The sequence below is a fragment of the Chrysemys picta genome, chromosome 3, assembly GCF_011386835.1.
Source record: "Chrysemys picta bellii isolate R12L10 chromosome 3, ASM1138683v2, whole genome shotgun sequence".
NCBI lineage: Eukaryota > Metazoa > Chordata > Testudines > Emydidae > Chrysemys > Chrysemys picta.
In genome coordinates this window covers 145,957,789-145,979,924 of record NC_088793.1, presented here as the reverse complement: position 1 = coordinate 145,979,924, position 22,136 = coordinate 145,957,789, and the positions used below count along the sequence as shown (strand labels likewise).

The 22,136-nt window shown below is 38.0% G+C and overlaps 1 protein-coding gene across 9 annotated transcripts in view; it reads right to left on the bottom strand.

Moving 5' to 3' along the window:
* Positions 1-22,136, bottom strand: part of TTC27 (tetratricopeptide repeat domain 27) — a 172,748-nt gene that overhangs the window by 19,831 nt on the left and 130,781 nt on the right. For all 9 annotated transcript variants that reach the window (XM_005296273.5, XM_065589208.1, XM_065589207.1 and 6 more), the window contains 3 exons: positions 10,787-10,885; positions 8,873-8,925; positions 6,336-6,501 (listed from right to left, as the gene is read on the bottom strand). In XM_005296273.5, coding sequence (XP_005296330.2) covers positions 6,336-6,501; positions 8,873-8,925; positions 10,787-10,885 — 318 coding nt within the window. The remainder of the gene's footprint in view (positions 1-6,335; positions 6,502-8,872; positions 8,926-10,786; positions 10,886-22,136) is intronic.

Genomic DNA, 22,136 nt, shown 5'->3' with positions numbered 1-22,136 from the left:
AACAAGTTTTGTCTTTTGATATCTCTGTAACATTTGGACTCCAGTATATAGTCACTGATAATTTAGTAAATTACAAAGACTTTACAACACAAAGATGGCAAAATAAGCTTACAAAAATGTTCTTATACAATTATGTGGGATACCAAAAAGTATATTATGAGTGAAGTTCACCCATTTAAACCTCATCTAGACTTTCTGCAAAGGAGTTTTATGGGTGGAGCAAGTATGCAGGAGGCATCTGTCCTCCCTCCAGTGAGCAGTGGTGGAAATTTTGTGCTTTCCCAAAAAAGCTGGTGTGAAGGGGGGCTTTAGGAATAGTCCAGGAGCAGGATGCTGCATGTGAGAAATACAATTTTAGATTATAAGTGGGAGCTGGAGCACCACCTATTATTATGGTTGCCTGACACGTCTCATTATAAGACCCTGTTTTCAAGTACTTGGAACTTAACTGAACTTTTACCATTTTGGCTGAAATTTTCCAAGCTAGGTGTCTGCCTCAGGCTGAATTTACTGGAAAATTTCAACAAATTCAGGGCAGCCATTTCCAAGAACAAAGTTAGGGGAAAATACATTGTTATGCTCATGTTAAAAATTTCTGGCAAACTTTACTTTGAGAATCTCTACTGTCTCCATGCTTTGGAGCAGGGATTTGAAATTTGGCAGGGGATGATCTTCGTGTCAGGGATGTGTCTTTTGTCCAACCTGTGGAAACCTGGAAATTTGTCCAAGTTATAAATCTTTGAAAAATCAACATTTGCATATGCTCAGTGGAGACTTACTAGAGCTTTGCAGCTTAATTCCCTGAAGATTCTGTCGCACTGAGCATACTCCAGCCTAGGGCTGAGCAGGAATTTCTCTGCATTTATAGCTCTTGGATGCTATAGGCTGGGCTGAGGGCAGGCACAGGAGTTGAGAGGAGGTGCTGCTAACGCCACCCTGCTGGGCTGAGACACCAAGGAGTGTGACACCTGGGGTGCTGCCTCATTTGAATGTAGATGGGTCAAGAGTCGGATTAGGGAGGTGGAGAGAGTAGACCAGGATGAAGACTGAGGCTGGGAGACAGGTAGGAAAAAAGGGTGGGGTTGGGGGAGGTGTTGCGTAGACAACCTTAATTTTGGTATTTTCTGACTGCTTGGCATTGCAACCTTTAATAACATTCTTTAACTTAGTTTTTTTCCTTGTATAGTATTAATAAATCATTGAGAATAAATATCAAAGAAATAATGCTAATTGGCATTACCTAACAATAAGATACTTCTTAGATAATAAAATCCTTATTGTGGTTAGGATAGAGGATATTAATCCTGCAAGAAAGCTACATTTATGACTACTCAGAATGATTCACTGATGTACCACTATCATGCTAAAAATATGAAAAGCTTAGAACCCTTAAAAATGGAGATGGGTACAGGATATTAAAAACAATAAGTTTAACACATTCTGTGCTATTCATAATAACTGTTGTATTTATAAGCATCAATAATATTACACATTCCAAACAATTTTACTTTAAGCTAGCCAACAAAAAACATTTATTTTTCATGAAACAGCTAAATGTTTCTATTACAAATATTTTTCTCAACAGTATAATTGGATTACACTGTTTGGTCAAAACCAACAGCAATCAAGTGATTCTCAATTATGTATTTCAAATTCCTGGTCGGTAGCACAGTAAATTTAAAATGAGTGATATTACAAAATAGGTCTACTAAACTATATTGTAATGTAAAAACACTATATTCTATTACTATATCATACTCAATAGTATAAAACAGATAAATAATACATTAAAGTATAGGTTCTACTTGAAAAGGGGCTAAATCATAACCATGTCTTGGTTATATTGCCTGTTAAAAATGTTTTTGTTAGAATTGCAAGCTAATTACATCTAAACACCAAAACAGGATTAGCAATCAAGACACAACTTTCTACTTTCAGAACACAATTTTAATGGTTAAACTTTTATTTAAATGTCCTCTGAGAGAAGTTAAATTGCCATATCCACTAATACTCCACCACATTCAATAGATGTTAAGTTAAAAAGGATCCTGTGCAAGCAACAGCTTTTATTTTCTTATGTCTGTTTAATAAGCTATGCCTCATATGACCACTGTACAAAGCATCTGTGTGTTTAACAGTGCTCCACTATACCAGGATTCCTCCTCCTTTCTCATATCTATTTTTTTGACCCACACTAATTTATTAAAAACAAAACAAAAACACAAGAAAAAAAAACTACCCTAAAACATCTTAACTGATGTTAGTTTACCTCATTTCACAATTACTATGTTGTACAACAGCTCTTTTCATATAAAAATTCAAACTAGTGAAAACATGTTCAAAAGCTGCACTGATGCTAATCAAAGCTGACAGAGCTCAAGTGAGAAAAGAACCTTCAGATAACAGGCCTCTCACGATAAGTCAGCACTCTGTAAGGCAGCTCTCTGTAAATACACTCATTGCAAATACTTTCCAAATTAAAGCTTAAAATCAAGGAAGTGATCATTAATGAACAGCTTGAGAGCACAGGTGTGTCTTGAAAATGTTAATCCCCCACCTCCTCATTCAAAATCCCTGTTGGAAAGTGTCCTTACAGAAATACAAGCACAAAAAGCTTTTGCTTCTGCCTCTTATTACAAAACATTCTAGCAGCATGAGCCAGTTGAATGAGGATAATACATAATGGGAAGAGGCAGTAGGAACCTTCACTCTATGCTGTTTCCTGTGTGGGATCCTGTATTCACATTAAGCCGCGCACAGTGAATTCACATTCACAGACAGTACAGTATGTAGCTTTGATTCTGAAAGCGATGTTGCAAAACATCCCAACAATCAATGGAGCATCTAGTGTCTTTGTTATCCTCAGCATGTTAACATTACAGATAAACACCGACTGCTTGGCTTCAGTGATCTGCATTCTGTAAAAAGTTATGTGATTAACACTTTTGGAAGTCCCTCGGATAACATTCCCATACACACCAGAGGTTAAATCATTGGAGGGAGGCAGATTCTCAGCTGGTGTAAAGACAGTTTACACCAGCTGAGATTCTGGCCCAGGTCTTTTTTTTTCCTGGTAAATTGTGACTTAATTATTGGCTAAACCAGGGGTAGGCAATCTATGGCATGTGTGCCGAAGGCGGCACGCGAGCTGATTTTCAGTGGCACTCACACTGCCCGGGTCCTGGCCACTGGTGTGAGGGGCTCTGCATTTTAATTTAATTTTAAATTAAGCTTCTTAAACATTTAAAAAAACCTTATTTACTTCACATACAACAATAGTTTAGTTATATATTATAGACTTATAGAAAGAGCCCTTCTAAAAATGTTAAAATGTATTACTGGTACGCGAAACCTTAAATTAGAGTGAATAAATGAAGACTCGGCACACCACTTCTGAAAGGTTGCTGACTCCTGGGCTAAACTGTACTCACATACAGGCACGAACCTAAAAAACTTGCCAATTGGCTTCTAAAAAGGTGCCAGAGTCTCTCCTTCAATATTTTTTCTTCAACCATCTAATATCTAGGTGCCAAGATTGACAGGCCTAGTGACTGAAGTCCTCCTTTTAGACACAGAGAAGTTATAGTCTGGGTAGCAATCATGCAGATTTCACAGTCTCTCTCATCAATATGTTCCAACCACTTTTTTCTGATTAACATGCTTTAAAATGTAGACATTGTAAATGTAAGTGTTCATATCACAAAGCTGAGAAGGATCTGTAGGCTAAGGAGAAAGAGAGGGAGTTTTCTTACATATGAAAGACAGTGTTGTTCACTTTTAACAATATATCTATTTAATAACATCACTATAAAAAGTCCAGAGTGTTAGCTTAGACACGTGATCCATGCAAAGATCAATTATTGTTAATGGGACACATCTCAGTTTTTTCCTCAGATCATTTTTATTTTATATATGGGACTGATTATTAATATTTTTCCCTTTAGAATTTTGCCTGTAGCATCCGTATGTGTATACATTCAACTTCACAATATCCTACACAATATCATATTTCCTGCCATGAAGGGGTCTGTGATATCATTAGATAACTAGAATAAACTCAGAACCATAATTTCCCACAATTACATTTTGTGGTCACAAATCCAAAACAGAAAAGCAATGACCTAACATACAAATAGAAAACATATTATAATTCAATTACAAACTCCTTTACAGAGTTAATAAAATTGTATTAGTTTAAAAACATCTTTGAATACTATGGTGAAATAATATTAAGAATCTGACCACAGCATACAAAACCAGGGATATTCTAAATTACTTCCATTATACACTACTAATTTGGTACATTTAGTTTTGTATCAGAGGATCCTAGAACAATGGGCTATGAAGCAGAGCATGGGTAATTTTTTATTTATGGGTCATAAGGGTTTGTACTGTTAATGTGTTGGGCACTATTTGTATATCCACCCTCCTAGTTTAGGTTGTTACCTAATACTGATTTAACCAAAGTTTTTATGTTCTTCCCCCTCTCTTTCTTGACATGTCAACTAGTACAGCAGTTAATAAAATAATATCAGAGCTGCTGAATATATCTAGCAAGAAGATCAAGTTGCACTGGCACGGAAAGAGGCATGTGATAGACACACCAATTTCTACTTAGCCATGTGTATGGTTTACTTAGGTGTCTATTATCAGGTATGCTGCTAATCCATTGCAGGGGAGTTGAAGTGTCAGAGGGAAGGAAAAGAACGAATGCTGATGTCAGGCTGCAAGGTGGGATGGTAGATAGTCTAGGGCATTGACTTTCTGGAAATATTGAACAGGCTGAGTTTCATCTAAGAACCATAACTTAACTGTTTAGTTTTATCTATTCATTGTTAGCTACTAGAGTATTCTGTTCCTCCCTAAACAATTATTAATACAAGCCTTCCTGGAATCCTTAATCAGATTTTGGGCTTATTCATAACCATGTATCAAAATCCCTCAAATTGCATATAGCTATATTAAAGAGAACATGCAGAAACTTGGAAGGCTTTTTAAGGTCCATCTCTACTGGGACATCTTGAACAAAAACTCAGGACATTTAACATCAATACAGTCCTAAACAAAGTGTGTGATTAAAAACTGTATGGAAAAATAGAACAGAAAGGAGAATTATGCAACAAAAGAGGAAAATTATTCTAAGCAATATGCAAAAAGCTTAACTGAATATCCAATAAAAAATCCTAAAAGAACACCCTTGATGATGAAAGGAGCACATACTAGCTCAGAATACGTGAACTGTCACAGCAGAAAAGGCAAATTTGTTCACGTTATTTTACTTCTTGTAGGCTAACGACAATCTGACCAACTAAAATGATATTAGAATCATTTCTGGAGTGCATTGTGTAACATAACTATTATTTGAATCAGTAATTCAAAAAGGCACTTCCTAACCAGAAAAATCTACACTGTGTCCCCATGAATAAACATGATTCCTTCCTAATGACAGCATTGTAGCTGCCAATAGACTAATCCTTACCACATGGAAAACTACTGATGTTCCACAGACATTGATTTGTGATTGAAATACACTAGAGAGCTTTAAACCCTTTTCAATTTTAACTATCTCAAATTTGATTGATTTTGCTCATATGGAACAACAGGCTGACTTGGTTGTGGTGGTTTTTATACAAGTGATTAACACTAATACTTGAGCATTCTTGGTAAAAAGTAAACTGAAAAAGAAAAAGAGCAAGCGAGATGCCTTTGACAGTCATAGTACAGTGTATTCCTTACATCTCCTGATCAAACTCAAGGTTTGCCAGGGATATAAAGCACATCTAATACATAAAAACAAATATTAGCCTTCATTTACTACAGTGAAAGGCATATGAAGTTCATCCATTACATTTTCATAGTATTGGATTATGTAGATTTAATACTGCAATTACATATTTTTCAGTACGTGAAATTTAATTCATTTGTAAAGGTTTGGTTGTATAAGATATACATTTTCAAATTTATGGAGGAAAATCATAACCTTACTACAGCTGTAAGGTCTAAAACAATCTGTATTAATGTTTACAGTGAGATACATAAGAGTGTATGAAAAATGAAATAATCCCCAACAGTTCAATTTAGGGATGGACCTGACCAGCAAACTCTAAATTTATTCTTCCCCAAAGCCTGGGGATGTTGGAATTCAGGGTATTGTTTTGGTCTCTTCTCCAATTTAAATTATTTCTCTTTACAATCAAAGTCTCATAATGAAGTATACTTTCATTGTAAAGTATGCTATTATTATTGAAATGTACTTGATAATGATGCAAATAATTTCTACAAGAAAAATGAATGTATATGAACATGTAAAAAGCATAAAAAGAAATCCATCCCACCTGCACATCTTTGTACTTTTCTTGTAAATCCATGAGCCGGTGATAAGCTTTAATTGCTTCTGAAAACTCTCCAATGTCTGTACTGGTAACAAGGTAATTCTCCCAAATCTGCCAGTGTTCATAGTTACACTTGAGAGCTTCTTGGAGAGTGCGAAATGCTTGGATTCTAGTTAAGAATAAAAACAAAAGATTCGACATATAACATATTAAAAGCATTCTGTGTTTACTTAAAGGCTACATAATTCATGAACATAGTTTGAAAACAGATGAAACGTTAAGATTAGTTGCTCAGAATTTACACGAAAGCCTGAGAATCCCTTTCTTTCATGCCCTTCTGCTCAAACCAGTTGATTACATAGCTCACTATCTCATATGTGTTCTGAGATATCTTTCTCTCTCTCAGTGATACCAGTTGGCCTTAGTGAAGATGACCTAGTTGTTGGCCTTCCTGCAATAGTTCGTCCTCTATTATCGTTCTGGTGATATATATTGAGTCAGTGGTCCTTTACCACTTTCAAATCCTTTCTCCCTGGGACAGCAACATAAGTAGACTATTGATTTGCTTCCTGAATACTCAGAAACCTCAGCTGTTAATAAATAAGCTGTTTTGCAGGACCTATTTGTTGTCCACCTTCTTTTGAAAAGACATTGAGCTAGCCCTTAAATTCAGTAACCACAGATAATGAAAAATACTCCATTAATCTCCCCTTACACATAACCTACAAAAGAAAAAACACATAATTTACTGTAGTAAGTTGTCTGCAAACACTTGATCAGATCATATAAGGTTTTAATCAAGAAGCAAAAAAATATAATGGTCATTAATCAACACAATTTATTGTGATAAATACAACTTTGGCCCTTTCCAATTAACAGGAATGAAAGACACCTAGTATAATGGACAGACCTTTTACTATTGTTTGTTATGCATATAAAGAAAATATTACAATAAATATAACCATTGTATAGGAAAAAAACAGAAAGCAGGTGTTTATTTAATCACTTCAGTAAATGTAAATGCTGTTACATTTTGGCAAAATAAAAAACTGTCATTCTTATTGCTTGGTAACTTTTTCTTGTTTTTAAAAAAGAACACAGTAGATTAAGAGATTCCAAAGCCAGAGGGAAACTAGATCATCTAGTCTGACCTTCTGTATAAAACACAGGCCATAGAACTTCACCAAAATAATTGTTTCCACTGTTATTTTAAATGCACCTTTGGGTTTAAATCTCCTCATACAGTTTGGCCATATGAATTGATATTTTCAATCTTACATCTGAATTCTGCCAACAAATGATGACAACGCAATTAACCTCTCGCTGCAGTTGTAATCGATTTTTGAAAAATAAAATAGTTTTTTAATGCTGAGTTATTACAGTGGAAAGAAAAATGAAAATGATGATTCAATTCACAGCACATCAAAAATATTTTCCAACACTTAATATTTTTGTCTATATTAAGGATATAAAATACTTTGCAATTTTGGCAAGAGTTTTTCTTGATACCATAAAATTGAAGTCAAAGTAAAAAAAGTAAAGTAGACCGCATCGCTCAATAGTGCCTTTGCCCTATGCTGTAAACGGGCAGGTGGAAATCATTCTGATGAAGCATACTTCTAATTATTAGGCATAGGACAACACATACAGCCCTTGAAGTGCCATAGCATGTTTTGTAGGTTGAGAAATAGGAGTCAAACACTAACATTTGCTGATTGGAAGAGGAAACATTTTGAATTAATCTACTTCTGAATTAAAACAGTGCATTCTGAGTGACTGCATAACCACACTATCTTGTGAACATGCTTCATGCTTCTACTTTTCACTCTAAAGTTTTATTCTTTTTTGGTAGAAAATATAATGGGACACAGTCCAAGTACAGAGTATTATCTTAATTAAATTGTTCTTCAATATTAAGCCCTTGCAAGAACATTACCAAAAGGTATCTATGGGAACTTTAATATTACAACAAGTCAAAATACAGAAATAAGAAATTAGTCTGCTTTGAGTCTGGGTTTCCTCTATTAATGGTTAATTTGGAGGGAAAAGAACAAGCAGACTTATGCATATGAATCTCCATCTGCTTTTATGATATGAATAGTAAACTATTTCTTGTTCCCTCAAATCTCATGAGCTGAATATAGAATGAATCAATACAGGTTTGACTATATCCTCTGTTTTAAAATGGACACATCTTTTTTTGGCTTCACAGTCCAATTAATTTCCATTTCTAGTATGAATAATTTTGATTCGTTTGTACTTAGTGTATAATAAGTGATGAATTATGAATTTGAAAATATCAGCTCCAAATTATTGCTCTCTTTACAAAGCTAATTAAATATATTTTTCTCCAATTGAAAGGGGATTAATTGCTAATTAGTATCACTGTAGGAAACCTACTGGGAGACTAGACTGAAGGGTAGAGGACTAGCATTAATGAGTAAACCACATCGTGAGAATAATATCTCAGTGTTAGGAGAAAGGAAATCAGAAATATTTATTTTGGAAGCAGTATTCTCTAAACCTTTTGAAATACTTACTTCTGTTTCAATCTGATATATGCAGTTGATAAATTGTTCCAGGCCTCAGCATTCTGCAATTACAACAGAGGGAGCACTTAACAAAATCAAAGACATTCCACTTATTTGGGAAAAATCATTTGAATAAAACATAAAATTATAAAAGATTTACATGACCAATTTTCCTTCTTATATACATACATTAATAAATGCACATACATATTAAATATTAAGGTGGCAAGAACACTAATTAAAAATATAAAATTTTCCTGGTAACTAAACAAAATGATAGCAACAATCAGAAATAAGAGAAATGGTTAAATTGTAAATGGTTAAATTAATTCTGTTCTGGCATTGAATATATTGAGTCTGATTCTGCTTTCACTTACACTGATGAAAAACTGGAGTAACTCCACTGAAGTCAGAGGAGTGACAATGGTGTAAACCCAAAACAAGAACAGAACCAGAATATTTCAATGAAATTAACTTCGTGGCTGAGGGTAACAGACTTATGGACCACTGAAGGCCTCAGTGTTTTGCAGGCTTAGTTTAGACTTAACTAGTGTAACGGCCTACTGTGACTAAGAGTATGTCTACACTACGAGTGCTATTGTGGCACAACTGCACTGCTGCAGCTACACTGTTGTAGCGCTGTACTGAAGACACTTGCTATAGAGATGGAAAGGGTTTTTCGGTTGCTGTAGTAAATCAACCACCGGAGAGGAGATAGCTAGGTCTACAGAAGAATTCTTCCATTGATGTAGCGGTGTCTACACCGGGGCTTAAGGACAGGCTAATTACGTTTCTCAGGGGATATAAATTTTTCATACCTCTGAACAACATAGCTAGGTCAACCTAAATTTTAGGTGTAGACCAGGACTAAGAGCCCAATCCTGCATCCTTTACTCACATAAATCCCATTTAAGCCATTAGGAAATCAACTTGTCTGTTCCTGTGAATACAGACAGGACTGAGTTGTACCAAACAAGTTGGAATGATTTCCATAAAAAGTTGGTTTTAAGTTACAGTTTAACAATTCATATTCATGGATACAAGAAAATGCACAACTGAGTTATATTTCAGATTACAACTGAAATAATTTGTTTTTTAAATTTAATTTTTTTTTTTTTTAGTAAAAATAAATGAATACCATCAATATACTTCTCTTGAAGCAGGGAAGATGAGATAGAGGTTTCTACTCCTCAGGCCAGACCCGCTGATAGAACAGTACAAGCCAACATACCCTTGTGCAGACTCAAAGCATTCTTCCCTACATCACTTACACACAAAAAACAAAGGGAGTATAATCCTGCTGGCATCCTGTGAGCCTGGCAATGGTGGGGACACACCTGCATGATGCACCCCTGTAAAGGTGGATCCCAAACACCTCCCAGTTTGTGGGAGACTGAGTTCAATCTCAAATTTAGTCCCAAAGGCCAATTATCTGCCATTTCTTTAGTGAGTGTTTCTAACTGATATTAGTTTGCCACTTCCACAGAAAGATTAATTAAGCAGCACAGCTGACTGAAGAGTGCAGGAGGCTTCTTTAAAGTCTAGAGTGGACTAAGCATTTTAACAAATTATCTGTTTAATAATATGCTCCTTCACTTCTAATTTTTTTAATCAAAAAGAACTTGTGCATTCTCTGCTTTATTTTAATGCTGTATGACACCATAAAGGACGTACGTACATACATGTGTGTGTGTGTGTGCGTGCGTGTGTGTGTGTGCGCGCGCGCGCGCAAAATAGAAAAGTCAAGTATCAAGCAAATCTTTTTGTGATGCTAAATGAGAAAATACATCCTTTATGAACAGGGTAAAAATTGAACAATTAGAACTAAGGCATGAATCACATTGGGGGGGGGGGGGGTCGTCACTGGTTGCTTTCACAAACTATTAGATGAGCAAAGATAAATCTTCAATAAATTGTACATACTTCAGGTTCCAACATCACACAGCGCTGAAATGCTCTGGCAGCACCGTCATAGCCTTCCAAAGCTAAATAGGCACAGCCCAAAGAAAACCACACACCCAACTGAAAAGAAAACAAAGAGAAAGAGAATTCAGTATGTATGTTCTGCACAAAAGAAATTAGTTAAGATTCCTCCATGCTCAAATCCATACATTTCTTGATATTATAGGGCATTGCGCTATATGTAAGGCCCTTCACTTCCAGTTTTTATTTTGTTTAGAATTTTTTTAGTGTTTATTACATTATTTGAAAAATGGGTGAAAATTAACTTCACAGTTTTCTGGATAATTATTGGGGTTACTGTTGGAGGACAGGGGAGAGGGAAAAAACAGAGAAAACTAAGTAGTGAAAGCAAAATAAGTTTACTGATGTGATTAATTTTTTTCTTTTAAAAACAATTTACAGTTGTGATGCTTGAGATAAAGGGTGTCAGTGTAAATCCGAAAGTTCTGGGTAGAATAGGCTTTCAGCAGTTTTTTCAAAATGTCTGTTCAAAAGTTCATTCTTTTGCAGTCTTGGATGTACCTGAATTTAGAACAATATTCTTTCCACATCAGCTGAGCTAGACAGGACACTGAAGATGAGGGAAGCAGCATAGCTCGAATCTGGGAAGTAGGTGTGGTGAATTTCTCAGAATTCAAATAGAATGGTGCCGCGATTGGCTGGAGAAGGTATCACCATGTAAGCATGGAGTTTGCTTTTCAGGTTAGCCCTTTCTTCATTAAATGTATATCAGAGACCACATTATTACAATGGTGATCAAACAGCACAACAATTTTCCGGAATGCTAATTCGTTCTTAAAAGCCTCAGGGGACACGAGTGACATAGCTTTGCATGAAAATTTTGGAAAGCCTTTCTGAATATTGCTCCCTGACTGGCAAAATGGACATGAAAGGATTTAGTTTTTTTCTAGAATCTCTCCAGATGTGCTTTTGTGCAAAGTTCTGCAGTGACACTGTTGACCAGAGTGCCATACGCTTCTGTGTTAGAGAATGTTGTGTCTGCTGAAGAACAAGATTCCAATTTCTTTTATACTTCATACAATGACTGAAGGGTTTTGATCAAAATTTGAGTTTTGTGCAAAGGATTTGACTAGTTTCTTGAGTAGCTGCTTGAATTTTCAGCTTTTGCACTGCTGAACTCTTCATAATCTTACAGCTGAATGAGGACACTCCATGCCTTCTGAACACTCTGTACAACTAACTATCAGCTACACCATCTTTTCAGTACAACGGCAATCGGAAGGCTGCATTCAAATTTGTTATCTTTGCAGACATCACAGAAGATATTTTTCATTTTACTGGAATACCAAAAAATAGCACTAGCTTCAATTAACAACTTCCTTAAATTAGCCATTTCTGGAATACCCACTGCATGAGAGAGCAATGTACAGTAAATGACCTTGGCAAGACAAACAAAGCAATTTAGGTTTTTCATTCAGCTTTACTTCCTGTATTACCTTCATGCAGTAAGAGGCAGAGCAGAGCAAATATGACTTGGTCAGGTTGATTGAATTTGGCAGGAATTTTCACAGCCAGGCAGAACTTTCAGACAGAATCTCCCAAAAGACCATCACCAATGCCTAACTGTTGCCCTGAGAAGTACAGGACACAGAGAAATTCACTTATTACTCATGTCAATCTTGATTTTTCTTCCATGCCTGTGTGAATATTGCTTCCAATGTACATTTATTTCTGTTTTTGCTTTCTTCTCTTAGCCTTAAATGTAGTTTGCTTTCCAAACATTCTTTAATCTGGTGTGCCCAGGTTTCAACTTCTATGGCACAACATGGACAGTGCAAACATTCAGACTCACTCTTGTTCTGCTTTTCTTTTTTAAAATGTAAGGTTTTTTTTTATATTCTGAAAAAGTCGAGATGTAGTTTTTCGGTTTTGATCAATGAAAAGTGGAAGTAGTTCACGCTGTGAACTGATGCTTAAATGAGGCCTTCTCTTCACACAATTTAAGTACACAGGGCAGAGAAATTCAAATGTGTCTCAGAAAAGGCCTACTCCAGCAACTAAAATGGATTGCTATCACGGAGAGAACAGATGGTAGGTGAGGGGTGACTAATATTCTTGGAGGAGCAGTGGGCGGGGGGCAGAGGGTACCTAGCAGATGAGGTGTGTATGGTACTCTCTAGGTACAGTGGGTGGGGGGTGTCTGGCAGAGGAGGTGGTGCCCAACATTCACAGGGGCCCATGGATGGAGGAGGGGTACACAGTATTTCCGGGGGCTGCAGAAGGGCCACTATCCTCCCTTTCCACATGACATGCTCTCAGAAGAGCTGGGATCAGGTAGGGACTCTGTCTATATGATATTTAGATAATCGGATATAACTTTGTATTACAATAAGTAATATCTTCCAAACAAAATATGGAGCAAATTTTTGTCCAAAGTTTTTAACAATCATGGATATACAAAAGTATAAAATATATGGGAATTGCTTCATTCTCCACACAAGGTTTGCGCTTACAGTGCACAGCACCAATGCACACTCGTTTAGAAAAGCAGGTGAATAACACTCAAAAAGGTTTGCCTCTTTTGTTGTATTTTGTGAGAAAATTATGTTCATTTTTTGGTTCTGGCTATAAATATCATTGTTAACGGTAGAAAATTTGTTTTGCAGTACAAAATTACATTTTCTACATTAAAATTTCAGATAATTAAAAATGAATTATAGCTGCAAAACCTATGATGTTACAATATTAAATTTCCCCACTAATTATAATTAAAAAAAAAACCCTAAGATTTTTAGAGAGAGAAAACTTCCCAAATAATGTGTTTGGTTTTTTTGTTTTGAATGCAGCAAACTTTTGTTGATAAGCTTCAACTAGCATTACCTACAAACACACCTCTAATCCTTTTTTGTGCAATAATTAGATGTTGAGGCACTGCTTAAGCGAGTAAAGACACTCCTGAACCCTGAGAATATGTATGCGGGTATGTACCCCACAGGGGTCTCTACTCACCCAAGCAGTGCCTCCCTTGTCTATACTGCTATTTTTACCAGTGTAGTGTCCCGCTGCTGGAGTCTTTCCCCACCGCAGGGAAAGGTTCCAGCAGTGGGAAAACTCTGTCAGCAACCTGCTGTCTGAGCCTTTCCCTGCCACAGGGAAAGACTGCAGCAGCAGGGAAACGCTCCCCCGATGCCGCCCCACTGCCAGATCCTTTCACTGACAGGTAGCTACACACCACAGTGTCGGCGCAGTTTGATTTTCACTGCGGCATGCATCTACCCATACCCTATATGACGCCAAGAGATGTGCAGTATAGATTTAGTCTTTAAAAAGCAAAGAAGTGAATGCTCTTGCTAATGTCTGAGTTGGTCAAACAGTAACTTTTCCAACAGCAACAAGTTAAGATAAACAGTACTATATCATCATAGGACCTAATCACATCAGCCATACCGTCAGGGGCTCGTTCACCTGCACATCTACCAATGTGATATATGCCATCATGTGCCAGCAATGCCCCTCTGCCATGTACATTGGCCAAACCGGACAGTCTCTACGCAAAAGAATTAATGGACACAAATCTGACATCAGGAATCATAATACTCAAAAACCAGTGGGAGAACACTTTAACCTGTCTGGCCATTCAATGACAGACCTGCGGGTGGCTATCTTACAACAGAAAAACTTCAAAAACAGACTCCAACGAGAGGCTGCTGAGCTGGAATTGATATGCAAACTAGATACAATCAACTCAGGATTGAATAAGGACTGGGAATGGCTGAGCCATTACAAACATTGAATCTATCTCCCCTTGTAAGTATTCTCACACTTATCAAACTGTCTGTACTGGGCTAGCTTGATTATCACTTCAAAAAAAAATTTTTCTCTTACTTAATTGGCCTCTCAGAGTTGGTAAGACAACTCCCACCTGTTTATGCTCTCTGTATGTGTGTATATATATCTCCTCAATATATGTTCCACTCTATATGCATCCGAAGAAGTGGGCAGTAGCCCACGAAAGCTTATGCTCTAATAAATTTGTTAGTCTCTAAGGTGCCACAAGTACTCCTTTCAGAGTAGCAGTCATGTTAGTCTGTATCCGCAAAAAGAACAGGAGTACTTGTGGCACCTTAGAGACTAACAGATTTATTAGAGCATAAGCTTTCGTGCATCCGAAGAAGTGGGCTGTAGTCCACGAAAGTTTATGCTCTAATAAATCTGTTAGTCTCTAAGGTGCCACAAGTACTCCTGTTCTTTTTACAAGTACTCCTGTTCTTTTTACAAGTACTCCTGTTCTTTTTGTGGATACAGACTAACACGGCTGCTACTCTGAAACCTGTCAGTACTATATTTCAGAACAAGTAATCTGGTTTAGATACTGAGTCCTAAATACATTGATAAAACATTTTCTGAGGTCCTTGCTGGTTAAACACGTCCATAAAAAAAAAATCAAACTGGATTTCAACATTTCAAAACATTTTATAATCAGCTGGGGAATTGCTCCAGATTCTAATATCTAGCGTAGAAAGCCTCCATCATTCAAAGTGCCAAGATAAGAATAATGAAAGAAAGAGTCACTATTTTTCTAGGAAGGAAAAAAAATTGGGTCAGATTATGTTATCCCTAATTCATACTGTGTAGCAGTATCTTATTCCACACACTGTCCTTTTGATTTCAACATAACTACTTGTGGAGGAAGGCTTTTATGTAGGTAAAGGTATCACAAACTACCCTGTTGTAACAAAATTAACACAACGGGTCCATTTTTCTGCTGGTCTTGTAGCAAGCAGTTCTGACATTAACCTAGGCTCTCACTATGAAAGCATAAAGGTTATTTGTACAAACAAAGTGTTACCATTTGCAATTCAGGCCACAGACAAGGTCAGTGACCAAAAGCTGGTAGCTCAAATGAACCTTGCATCAGGAAGCTCATTATGATGCATATTTCTATCCACACTAGTCTCCTACTTTCAGTTCATCGGCCCCACACCAGTCCAACCAGACCAGTAATTCCCTGTTGTTTATTAATATTAAAATTAATTGATTTTATTCTTTCAACATTTTCAGTTTTCACTAGGCTGCAGATATCTGTATTGAAAAGACACAGAAGCCTTCTACATGTCATGGAAGGTAGGTGGGTTTGACAGCTGAGGCTTTTGGCATTCAGGATTGTATGGGAGTTGTTTTTGACACCCACAAAGCAGTTGAGGCTTTTGGTATTGGGAAGGGGCTGCAACTCCTTTCTCCCACTCTCTAAATTTTTGGCAGGATAGAACATGACTCTAAATGTGGCACATAGTAAGATTTGAATTCTTCACTCCTCATCCCAGGAAACCTTATTAGCAAGAACCACCCAACCCTGCCCAACATATGCAGGAACACCTACCAATAAAAGTAGTACATTAGCTTGATCTTTCTGCTAAAGTGATCATCCATGAAATATTTAGCTATGCTGACACTGAAAGTATTGTTAGGCTTCTGAGTTAACATCGCTGGGAGATGAAAAGGGGAATTCAAACCTTTCAGGCTCTCTGCAGACTTAGGCAGACATTATTACATCGGTTTATATTTAGTTCACATTTTAAGGCAATCATTGGAGCCATACAGTCTACAAACTTAGTTTTTAAAACAATGAAAGCTTAGATTCTGGAAAACAATTATCGGTGCTTTTAAAATAAAATTATAAAAATCATTGCAGAAGAAAAGTTTGGCACCACTACTATCAAGGTTGCCCAATACTTCCTATTGTAAGACCCATTTTTCAGTTGCTTAGAACTTTACAACATTAACTGTTTTGGCTGAAATTTTAGAGGCTGGGTGTCTCCCCCAGCGGAATCTTTTTTTGAAAAATTTCAGCCAACACTGTTCAGCCATTTCTGAAACAGAGGTTGGGGAAACTATGCTGTTTTCCCATGTTCAGTCCAGAGGGGATAAGAGCTGGACCTTGGGTTGGGGAGGGAGTAGATTGGTATAATGAGCCTAGGGGGAGAAGACTGGGACTGGAGGCTGGAAGTGGAAGGAGAGAGAAACTAGGACTGGAAGCTGGGGGATGAACATGGGACTCACTGGGCAAGAAGACTGGGACAGGAGCCGGGTGGTAGCAAGGAGGTGGAGAGAGAAATGAGAGAGATCTGACGAGGAACCAGAGAGTGAGGGGAGAACTGGAACTGGCTGGGCATGGAGATTGGGAGTACTCTGATTAGATGAGGAGATCTGAGAGGGAGGCTGGGACCAGAAACCAATGGAGACAGGGAATGTGGGCACAGGGGTGACCACAGGCCAAGAAAGAAACAGACAGATCCGACAAGGAGCCAGGAGGGTGGAGCTAGGCTTGCTGAGCAATGAGACTATGGCTTGGATGAAAAGCCTGAGGAGTGGAGACTGGGACTGGATAAGTGAGGAAAGTGAGTCGGGGTGGGACAAAGACAGTGACAGGTTGTAAGGGAATTCGGGGGGGGGGGGGGGGAAGGGGGGAAGGAGAAGAGACAGAATGGTCAAGCTTGGGGAAAACAGGCAGAAGAATCAGTGCCTACTAGAGCACAGTCCTCTCAAGAACCTGGACTGGAACACAAGATTCATGAGTCTCAATATTCCTTTGCTGTACACAAATATCTGTGAAACCCACTGGCAATATGTTCCATCCCAATCTCATGCGATTTCACAGGCTTATGTAAGGAAGGAGACTATTGTCTGCTTCATTTGTTGCAGAATCTGGAAGTTGTATAGTGAATGAGGCAGCGGATTCATGTAAAGAAAGGACAGTCTCACGATTAAGACAGTTGAATACTGGAAAACTGGATTCTCTCTCTGCCACAGAGTTCCTATATGATGCTAGTCAAGTCACTGACACCAAACTTTCCACAGGCCGTCACTAATTGTGCATTCCTCATTTTCTGGGTACCCAACTTGACACCCTGTGGAGTCTGTTTTAAAGAAGTGGTGAGCACTCACAACTGGAGCTGAAGTCAATGGGAGATGTGCTTTGAATGATTTAAATATTATGTACTTTGAAAAATCAGGTCCTAGGAGTCGCAATTTGGGCACCCAAACTTAGCTGGAAATTTTGACCTTAATTTCTGTGCCTGAGTTCCCTCTTTGTAAAAAGAGAGTAATACCCCCTTATTTCACCAGGGTATTGTGGAAAAATAATCATAATTTATGAGGAACAGAGGGTCCTGTGGCACCTTTGAGACTAACAGAAGTACTGGGAGCATAAGCTTTCGTGGGTAAGAACCTCACTTCTTCAGATGCAAGTAATGGAAATCTGGAGATTTCCAGATTTATGCTCCCAGTACTTCTGTTAGTCTCAAAGGTGCCACAGGACCCTCTGTTGCTTTTTACAGATTCAGACTAACACGGCTACCCCTCTGATACATAATTTATGAAACACTCAGATACTATATAGTGATGAGGGTCATAGAAAAGACCATGAGGAAATTAATTCTGTCTCCATACCAGGGGTTGAATAGTATACAGTAAATAAGGTACTGAGCCACACACTGAACAAGGAGAAATCAAAATATTGAATAGCTACCTAGTAAATAAGAAACCTTAATGTTCTTTTAACATAGTTTGTGTGTGATTATATATAAACTGAGAAGAGCTATTTGAAAGGACAGAAACTTAAAGCACCTAATAAATATGTTGTTCAGCCTGTGTGCTGGGTAAATTAAGGAGTCATGGGCTGCAGTGTTTCTGGGTGATGATGATGCACACTTTCTGCCTCCATTTCATTATGTCTGGGCAAAGCAGCCAATGAGCATACTCAGTATCTGGGTTGATTTAAGAATCTCCAGGAGGTTGCAACTGTTCCTTTCAGATACAGACCTTGTGACTATTATCCATACTTCTGTGTCACTTCCAGATTAGACTATTAAATGTACTCTGTATGGGGCTATATCTTAAAATAATCTGGAAACTTAAGCTAACGCAGAATTTATTTCCCTGGTAAATGAAGTATCTCACTGACAGCATAAGAGATCAGTGCTCTATGATTTGCACTCGCTGCTTGTGGGTTTCTAGGTGGAATTTAAAAGGGAGATTTTCAAAAGACATAATTTTTCAATGCAAATTAGATGCCTGATTTCCATATGCACCTTTGAAAAATCTCCCCTTAAGGAGCTGGTTTTTCACCTGTAAATTCTAAAAAGCTTCGGACCTACCTACCTTAGGTGCTCCTCAGAATCAAGTCCATAGGCTTTAGTAATGGCCATTCTGACTACTACAGGAAGCGGCCTTTGAAGTTTTTATGCCTCTGTTGTGACCCCAATCAAAATCAATTAATGAATCAATTTCCTTCGATCCTCTGCTGTATTGAGGTAACATTTATCTGTCCTTTGGACATCTAGAAAGAGTACATGTACCTTCTCCGGGTGTTTCTAGGGTGGGTAATGACATTTTTGACTAAGATGAAAAGTGAACAAGATAAATTGCTAGTTTAGAGATGCATCTGGCAGTATTCTGTGCAGAAAAAATAAGAATTCCACTTTATTATGCAGGGCATCAAATCGGACTACTCCGCTGGCTGATATAATAATTGCTCTGAGGAAAGCGACTGAAAAGTAGTGTAAGGCAAACTTTGTCAGAGGTTCAAAAAATAATTTTGTCAAGGCTTGTGAAACTATGTTCCTTTTTGGCACTAGTTTGTTGGCTTGAGGTCCAAGTCTCTCCATTGATTAGAAAAACAGAGATAAGAGTGAACTGTGAAGACACAATTCAGGGCAGATACCATCATATGATGATAATTTAGGCTCAGATCTGTGTTATACCCAGGAAGTCCAAGGCAAGTTTAGAATAAAAGTTCAACCTTGTTTGTTTACATAAGTTACCTTTGCCCACTGCCACTCGCTACAAGGTTGACTGATTTTCAAAGGGAGATTCTTGAAAGTAAGACTTTTATTGCATTGTTTGAAGCTTTGAAATCCAGTTGCAGTCGATGGCAAGCTGACTTCCAGAGAGATACTGATATATGACCTATTTGCAGGCTCTCTCAAATCCACGCAGGCTATCATGAAAAGTTATATCAGCCACATGATTTGGTCCGCTACTTCCAGGAAAGTGCTTGCAGTGTTGTTATAGCCATGCTGGTCCCAAGGACAAGGTGGGTGAGGTAATATATTTTATTGGACCAACTTCCATTAGTGCAAGAGAGCGCTTTGAGCTACACGGAGCTCTTCTTCAGTTCTGGGAAAGGTACTCAAGTGTCACAGCTAAATAAAGGTGTTAACTCAATACGTGGAAGAAGTCTTGAGGCTTCTCAAGTTATCTCAACTATCACCTTTCCTCGCCTTCTAATTCACATGCTGTAATTCTATTGGTGAAGTGAGGCAGTAGCATGAATGGTATGGTATATGTATCAAGAGTTCTCACTGGCAGATTACTTGATTGTCACCGGAATGGCCACAACCCATTGTAGCAAGACTCTGGCTGTGAAAACGTAAGCCATTTCTAGCCTCAGTCTCAAAAATCTGGTTCTTATCTAAGAAATCTTTGGGAACACTGGACTCTGTCCACAGAAATCAGGAAGTTTTTGATCAATGCTAGAAAGGAAGAATGGATTCTTAGCAACAGAGAATGAATCATTTATGTAGTTGAATCATTCATAATTTTTGGGAGGAATCTACATTTCTTCCAAGATATTCTGGAACAGAGAACTAACTTTTGAAAGGATACATTTTAGGCAGATCTTTAGAAGACAATGGAGTATGAAAATCTTCAGTATCCAAGGGGGGGAAAAAAGATACATCACTTTGTCCAACTTGTCTCAAACAGTTTGCCTCTAAATCTTAGGTAGAGCATCCTGAGGAACAGGAAATTTCTCTCTTCTATATGGAGGAAAGCTGCTCATTTTTATTTTTCTTGGATTGGCTTTCATTTAAAAGCTTTCTTTGGATGGAACACAAAAAATGAAGCGCACCTCTCAGCAGAATGCTTGTTAATTTTATGCTTTAAGGAATAAAACCTGCTGCCCTTTATTAAGCAAAACTCCTCTTGCCTTAAGTGAGAATTTTGCCTGAATAATACCAGCTGAATTTGACCCCAAATGCTTTTTTTCCCCTTTGCATTTCCTGTAGGAGACAGGGACCAGGAAGACAAGAATGGATCTTTCTTCCTTTTTTAGCTTCTAATGTGTATATAGACCTTGAGTACTTGTATAAATCAGAATCAGGCTCTGACTCACTGGAATCAAACATGTCATTTAAGCATTGAATCACTTCAGGATTTAAATTCTTAATGCTTTAGGGAAATATTTTCCTCCAGGAAGAAGGGTGATTTGTTTGTGCAGAACTACAATTAGCAGTGGTGGTTTTGGTACGATTCTGTGGAAAGACAGGAGATTTGGAGGGGGAGGTATTTTATGCCATCTTCTCATGGACCTGAGGAAGAAGTTATGAGAAGCACAATATACATACATAGAAGAGGTGAAAGCATATTTAAAATATCTACATCCTTTACAGGACAGGCATTACTGAAGTAGGCATCACACATAATAGTAGCAAAAAAAGTGACGCTAGAGAAAATGTACTTCTGTATACAGCGGGGTAAATGTGGGTGGATCTGAGAAGCCACTCGCCTTTGGAAAGAAAACCAGAACTCCTGAGTTGCACTAATTGCAGACAGAGATTCTGTTATGCAGAGAAATAGGAAAATAGTTCTGACTGTCAATTGCACCCAAAAACAGAAGAGTAAGAGAAACTAATGACCACAATATTTAGAAAGGTGAGGTTGAAGAAGAACTGTCAAGCTACTCAAAACTGATATGAAAGATAGTGTTGCAGTCCAGGCATGCAAGAGATCTGGGCTCAATTTCTGGCTCTGCACAGACTTTTTTTGGTGACCATAGGCAGGTGATTTAATACCTGTGCCTCACTTTTCTCTCTATACAATGGGGATATCATCACTTTCTTTCTCCCAACCTGTGTCTGTCTTGTCTATTCAGATTGTAAACTATATGTTCATTCAGACCTAGCACAACAGTGACATAATCTTGACTGAGGCCTTTAGGTACTACTCTAATGCAAATTACCACCACCACAAGCACAGCAGTGATCATGAGTAAGGGTACAATTCTGTCATGGAGGCCACGGATTCCATGACTTTCCAGGACCTCCATGACTTCTTCCGCATCGGCAGGGCTGAAGCAGCTGTCAATCCCACGGATGCTGGAGCAGCGGCCCAGGACTGAAGCAGTGTGTGTGGGCGGGGGAGGAAATCGGCCCCAGGGCTGCCAGAGCTGCATTCCATAGGGCTGCCAGAGCAGTGGGCTGGGGCCATCCCTGGGGCAGCCGGAGCAGCTGCTGGAGGCTAGCCCCTGCACCACTCCCACCATTAGCCCCCTTCCTCCCAGGTATTTTTT